This window comes from Bison bison, unplaced genomic scaffold, assembly GCF_000754665.1.
Source record: "Bison bison bison isolate TAMUID 2011002044 unplaced genomic scaffold, Bison_UMD1.0 scf7180017864508, whole genome shotgun sequence".
NCBI classification, from domain to species: Eukaryota; Metazoa; Chordata; class Mammalia; order Artiodactyla; family Bovidae; genus Bison; species Bison bison.
In genome coordinates, this window is record NW_011495064.1 from 12246365 (window position 1) to 12250571 (window position 4207).

The 4207-nt window shown below is 53.8% G+C and overlaps 1 protein-coding gene across 1 annotated transcript in view; it reads right to left on the bottom strand.

Moving 5' to 3' along the window:
- EMX1 (empty spiracles homeobox 1) overlaps positions 1-4207 on the bottom strand; it is a 17269-nt gene that overhangs the window by 10699 nt on the left and 2363 nt on the right. The window contains exon 3 of the mRNA XM_010829879.1: positions 3-97. Coding sequence (XP_010828181.1) covers positions 3-97 — 95 coding nt within the window. The remainder of the gene's footprint in view (positions 1-2; positions 98-4207) is intronic.

The window sequence follows — 4207 nt, forward strand, 5'->3', positions numbered from 1 at the left end:
CGCAGCAGCTGCGAGGGCGAGAAGGCCGTGCGGATCCGCTTGGGCTTGCGCGCGAAGGGGCCGTGCAGAAGCAGCCCGTCCTGGGGCACGTCGCTCGCTGTGGCCGCGTCGCCGACGGCAGATACAGACAGAGAGAAGGGCACCGTGAGCTGCGGCCCGGCAGCCCGCGAAGCCGGCCAAGCTTGGCCCTCGCGCCTCGCTCGCACACGCTCCGGAGCGCTCCGCTGCACTCTCCAACCCTTGACACACGCACACCCACGTCTAGGCTTTCCCCTTTGCCGCCCTTTCTTTAAGTCCACTCCTCTCCCCGAAACCTCCTCCTGGCTGAGAGCTATCGGGTCAGGGGACGCCCAGAATCAGCGGGGCGGATCACTGTTGGGCCAAGAGGCGGGCCGGGGTCTGGAGAGGCACCCACACAGTGCCTGAGCAGCCTAAGACACCAAGGGAAGCTCTCTTTGTCTGGTATGCCCAGTCGTGTCTCCCTCAAAGTGGACCAGGGGTAGAGACAGGGTTGGGTGTCAGGAAAGTGGCAAGGGGCACAACCTGGCTGTCAGATGTCCCCGTACCAAACGCAGATTCAAGAACTGAGGGTATCTTAGGAACTCTCCCTTCACACCTGCTTAAATCAGCCTTGCAGCTAAATGCTCAGGCTACTAGCCCATAGAAAATTCCTGCCAACAAGCGGAGACTCTGCCTTGCAAGTGGTAAAAATAGGCCAGGGGCCAGGTCAAAATCCAGACAGCATCTGGAGGTCTCCAGTTAGGTTACTTCTTCCCAATATCCCACCTCTCTCCCCCCAGGTCATCAGATAAAATCCTCTTCCTGCAGACTTACTGCTCTCTGGTGGAAAAAGACCTTGCTTCATCCCTGAATAATCTTGTGCTGAAGAGATGTGTATAAATAACTAGATGTCATCTTTCTCCCTAATAGATATAGATATATTGGTTTCTGCATGGGCGTATGTAAATATATGCTCCAGCCTCCCTACTGTCTTTTTCTCCTAGAATGTAACAGTCCCTTGGCAAATGTTGGCCATCATGGGGACTCAGCTGCTACATGCAGGATGAGGGCTGACATTGGGCTGAATAGGGCTGAGGTAGTAGGGTCAGGAACTACAAAAGCTGGAACAAGCTTCCATCCACAGCCCCAGTCTCAAGGAATCCCCCCACTAGGCCCTCACACAACCTCTGCCTTGGTTGCACATGCCAACAAGACTGGAAACAGGCCCTGACACCATCCATGGATTCCCATGCAGTGACACATACTAGTACCCTAACCCACCAAGAATGCAGAGCACTGCATGAAATGTTTTGACAGTTAGCAGTTGAGATTGACTGATCCAATTAATTTCTTCAGAAATGGCCACTGGTTTGACTCAATTTGATTTGTTGTTTTGTTCTTAAGACAATTGTTTGGATAATTCAGTTGAGCTCTCCCATCTCTGGAAATATCTCTGTAAGTGAGGCAAGGGCACATAATTGAGATGCTGTTGCTACAGCTCTCCAGGTAACTGTTCATGTCCCTCTGCTGGTGGAAACTGCCTGACCTGATTTTCTCCAAGTCTATGGGCTTTGGACATCTACATAGGAAAACTTGATTGCTGGGGTTTTCTGGGGAACAGCGTTGCCTAGGAATGAGTGGCTAATGCCTGGGTGGGTGGGGGGAGACAGAGTCCCCTGAGAGGGAGAAGCTACTAACTTCCAGTTGCCTTATCCATTCCAAGTGACTGGATCTATGCTGCTACAAAAGTGAGTGGGATCACATCACAGGAAGATGGAGGGGTGGGAACGTCCTGCCCACTGGGTCCTTCAAGGTGGGGGCAGAGTCTCAGGCCTGACAGAAGGAAAAGTTTAGCTTGTGGTGATGGAGGGGACAGATGATTAGGGGAGGTGGTCTGGCAGAGAGGGGTAGGAGGGAGAGAAAGGAGGAGAAGGATCCAGGTGCGGAAAAGGATTACAGCCTCAAGTGGGAGCCAGTGTGATGAGGCCAGAGAAAGGTAGGAGAGGTGGGTGGGAAGCAAACACTCCTTGTTGATGTTAAAATAAATTGCTTCAAAAAACAATAGCATTCTGAGCTCAAGTCAAACACCAACAGTGGTTTTCTCTGGACAAATGAGCTGGAGAGGGACAGAAAGCCTAGCACACCCCTGTGATCACAGGCTTTGGCCTCAGCAACTTGACGGGGCCCAGGCTGGTCAGAAATGATGTGGCAGTGTGGAGACACCCTCGATTTGTGAGTGAATGGGATGCAGAAGTGTGAAGGGTAGTGTGGGGCTGAAAAAGCAGGACTGCAGCCTGCCTAGTGTGTGATTTGATGGGTGTTTTATAATTCTGTGCTGTGTGTTGGTCACTTGTGCGGTAGAGTTCTCTGTGTTTGTCTTTATAAACCCAAAGTGGAGGATGGAAACAACAAGCTTCTCTGTCCTGACATACACAGGACCATTTGGCTCAACGCTGGCTATTTTAGGGGAAAGATAGACTGCTTGGGGTCTTCTTCAGCTGGGGAGAGAATAGCCATTGTAAGTTCACTGTAATCCCCCGAAGGGGCGGGGAGCATGTGTTCTGTAATCTGTGTGTGCATGTGCAGAAACACAGAAGTCCTGACCCAACCAAGAGGAAGCAGAGACCAGGAAAAACTACTCAAGAGGCTGAGTACTGATGAAAGATATGATTTCAAAAGAAGCAAGGGCTTTTTCCTGTCAGGAAGAGTATGTTTAGTACAAAATTAACCATCCTGAGAAATTGATTAATAGTTTCATGTTTCTATAAGAACCAGGGTGGTGCCTATGAGCCTGGGCCACTCTCACTCTGATCTATGGAGAAGGGACCTCAACCGTCCCTACCATGGCTTCAGTTTGCCTTAACTGGACCACAAGGGCAGAACACGCTCTCGGACTGGGGTTGCAGTGTGGCCTGTTTAGAGACAGTCTGTGAGAGTAGGCTGTCAGTTTCAGGCAAGGACACGTGGGAAAGTGGAAAGGGGCTGGCTGAGTCTTCCCTGTAGCTAGTAACTGAACCCCACTCTGCCCCGTTTTCCTCCAGCCTCTCTCTTTAAGGCAATGGCTGGGAACTAGCAATCGACGTTCCCAGGACTGAGGTGGCAGGAACTGGGAACTAGGGATTCGAAGGCCTGGGGCCCAAGCTGCAGTGCCTCCTGGAGATGTTATGGCAAGCTGGGGGCTCTGGGCCGGATGGCGAGGCGGAGAGGCCTGGGGCTACGAGAAGGAGAAGCCCGCTCGGGAACGGAGATAACCTATTCCCCCCTCCTCCTGCCGGAACAAAGGCTCTCTTTGAAGCACCGGCCCATTACCACCACCAGTCCCGAGGGCCTAATCTCCCACGGCCCCCTCCCGCCTCAGCTTCCCGGCCTGGAAAGTTCCTGCTGTCCGAGGGAAATAGCACCGAAGTGCGGCTAACTCGCTGTCTCCTCCAGCCCCTCCTCTTCAGGCCTCGAAAGCCGCCTCCGGCTTCGGGGTCCCGCCGCCTGGTCCCGACCATTCCGTGCTGACTTTTCTTCTCCCAGCGCCTTACTCAGCGGAGAAGCCCTACCCTGCGCGCCGGGACCGCACTGTTGGAGAGCGCTGCGCACAGAACGCAGACGTCTTCCTTTTCGTTCGTGTAGGGTTTTGCTTCTTGCATTAAAACGGGGCTGAAATGAGCATCGCAGAGACCCGGTTCTCTAGAAAACGCGGCGCCGGAGGGCCTGAAATGACTCGGCTCATATCCCCGAGGGCCCCCGAAGACGCAAGGACGCTGGGGCCGCAAGGCGTCTGCCCCGACGCTGACCAGCCCTGAAGCCAAAACCTCTCAGAATTAAAAAAGTCATTCCGTGCCCAACGGATTCTCGTGTTCAAAAATGAGACCACATTTGGCTCCATCTCCGCGTCCAGACACAGTTCTTGGGAGAAAAATGCAACCGTTTTTGCAACTAGACAACGTGCCCGCCGGGGCTGAAGGCTCAGGGAGCGGCGGCAATTTCCGAGAGGATTTTGCCGAGAATTTATTCAGCCTCGCCTGACTGGGGATGCTCAGAGCCGGAGCTGGATCTCTTACAAGGCGTTCCCGACCTTTGGTGCCACGGCCCTCGAACCCTAAAAGCCGGTGTCGGCGAGGTCAATGGAGGGAAAGGAAGCGCAGAGGGCATGGGGCGCCCGGTCTAAAGCCGAGGGCGTTGCCGGGGAGGCCATCTCCGAGTGAGCAGAGACTAC